This window comes from Babylonia areolata, chromosome 32, assembly GCF_041734735.1.
Source record: "Babylonia areolata isolate BAREFJ2019XMU chromosome 32, ASM4173473v1, whole genome shotgun sequence".
In the NCBI taxonomy this organism is placed as follows: domain Eukaryota; kingdom Metazoa; phylum Mollusca; class Gastropoda; order Neogastropoda; family Buccinidae; genus Babylonia; species Babylonia areolata.
In genome coordinates, this window is record NC_134907.1 from 18,164,234 (window position 1) to 18,166,733 (window position 2,500).

The window sequence follows — 2,500 nt, forward strand, 5'->3', positions numbered from 1 at the left end:
TGATTTTCAGTGAAATTTGTCGTTGACATATTTCTTGTTAACAGTTCTGTGTTCATGTGTTCTTTGATGTAGCCCTACCCCCCACATCCCTCTTTTTTCCTTTCTTTTATACACCAGGGCTTTTGTACACACATATCTCAGCCCCTCTGTCTCAGGCCTCTCACCTCCCCGTCCCTCTCTCTCTCTATCTCTCCCTTCCCCTCCCCCTCTCTCTCCCCTCAGGCAAAAAGTGCACATAATCATAGATGACTTTCCAACGAAGAACCTATTTTAAATGTAGTTTATTTTTTTTATTTTTTTTATTTTACTTTTTTTTTCTTTCTTTTTTTTTTTTTACCTATATTTAATTCTGAACGATTCATGCGTGGTTGATAGCGCTGCTGATACAACCCAGTTCACTGTCTCTGGGAGCTATGTATGGATTACTTGTGTGAATAGCTGGAAAGACTTATGATGTTTCTTGTGCATTAATTCTATTTGGAGACGTAAATTGTGGAATGAATGAAATGAATGCATGGATCTAAAAATGGTTTCCTCTTTTATCGCTGAATAAGAAGAAGGGGGGGGGGGGGGTATATATCAAAAAACCCGCTGTTAAAAAGAACCGAGTGTTGCATGTGATTGATTGTGGGGACACAGTTCCTGAAGATTTTTACAAACACAGAGTGAGAAGAAGCGTGAAGAAAATGGTTTTTTATTTTATCTCAGGACCGAGAGGAGGAATGATACATTTTAGCAAAGAGACGGAGAGAGGGGAAGGTGGGGGGAGGGCCGGGGGGGCGGGGGGGGTGTGTGTGGGGAGGGTGGAGAGGAGGAACCGAAAGGGAGAGGGGGATAAAAAGAGGATGGGGAGACAGAGAGAGAGAGAGTGCATGTGTGTGTGTGTGTGTGTCTGTGTGTGCGTGTGAAAGAGAGAAAGGAAAAGAAAGAAAAAAGAAAGAGAGAGAGAGAGTGAGGGAGAGAGAAAAAGCGAGGGGGAGAGAAAGAGAGAGTGCGTGTTCCCCCTCCCCCCCCCCTCCGTGTGTCCAAATATGTGTGTGTGTGTGTGTGTGTGTGTGTGAAGGTGTGTGCGCGCGCGCATGCGTGTGTCTGTTCGATCGCGCGCGATTGTTGGGAGTGGCCTGGAGAGAGAAAAGTTTCAGACTAAATTTATTCCTTCTGTATGATCCCCGTCCCCCCCCCCCTCCTCCCTCCGCAACCCCCACCCCCACCCCTTTCCCCGAAACCCCCTTCCCCCGTACTCGTAACAAATATTCACTGCGCTTTGGAAACCGGGTGGAGATAAACGGGTGGATGAATGAGTAAATCAAACTGTCGAATACATAAATAGACTCGCACGAAGATCAATATTGATACTTGTGTCACCCGTCACACCCACACCGGCAAGACTGCGGGGCCGCTTATATTATGACTATGATAATGATTATCATTGTAATGACAACACATACACTAACGCTCGCGCGCACGCGCGCGCGCGCGCGCACACACACACACACACACACACACACACACACACACACACGTCTCTCTCTGTGTGTCTCTCTGTCTGTATATATATATATATATATATATACATACATGCACATAAATCATTATGTACGTGCATACACGTACACACGCACATTAACACACACACACACACACACACACACACACACACTTACACACACTTACACCCTCCCCCCCTATACCCCGCTTCCCCACACACTGGCCCTTTCAGCCCCTTCACCAAGTAAACAGGGTATAAACTTGCAGTTGTAAAGACAGTGTCCCACAGAACGACACCACACACACACACACACACACACACACACACACACACACACAGAGAGACCCTTTCAACCCCTTCACCAAGTAGCCAGGGTATAAAATTACTGTTGTAAAAGACACGCACGCACGCACGCACACACACACACACACACACACACACACACACACACACACACACACACACAGACGGAGACAGAGAGACCCTTTCAACACCTTCACCGAATAACCAGGGTATAAAATTACTGTTGTAAAAGACAGTGTCCCAGAGAACGTCACCACACCTTCAGTCTATCCAGCAGCTGCTGACGACGTAACAATGCCTGCTGCAGCTTCAACTGTCCACCCTGGTCATCACCTGTGAATCAATCAGTCAATCAGTTAATTAACCGATCAGTCAATCCATTAGTCAGTCAACTTATCAGTCAATCAATCAATCAGCCAATCCATTAGTCAGTCAGTCAATCAATCAATCAATCAATCAATCAATCAGTTAATCAATCCATTAGTCAGTCAACTTATCAGTCACTCAGTAGATGAGCGAGTCATTCAGTCAGCCATTCACAATCAGCCAGTCAACAAATGAGTCATTCAGTCAATCATTAAAATGATCCTGTATCAATGGTCAGTCATTCATTCAGTCGGTCAATAAATGAATCAGTCGGTTAATCATTAAATCAGCCTATCAGTGAGTCAATCAATCAGTTTATCAATCAAACCTTCAATCATTCAA

At 45.1% G+C, this 2,500-nt stretch overlaps 1 protein-coding gene across 1 annotated transcript in view; it reads right to left on the reverse strand.

Annotated features, from left to right (window-relative positions):
- Positions 1–2,500, reverse strand: part of LOC143276697 (uncharacterized) — a 31,929-nt gene that overhangs the window by 11,930 nt on the left and 17,499 nt on the right. Inside the window, exon 4 of the mRNA XM_076581335.1 lies at positions 2,052–2,125. Within this exon, the coding sequence (XP_076437450.1) occupies positions 2,052–2,125 (74 nt within the window). The remainder of the gene's footprint in view (positions 1–2,051; positions 2,126–2,500) is intronic.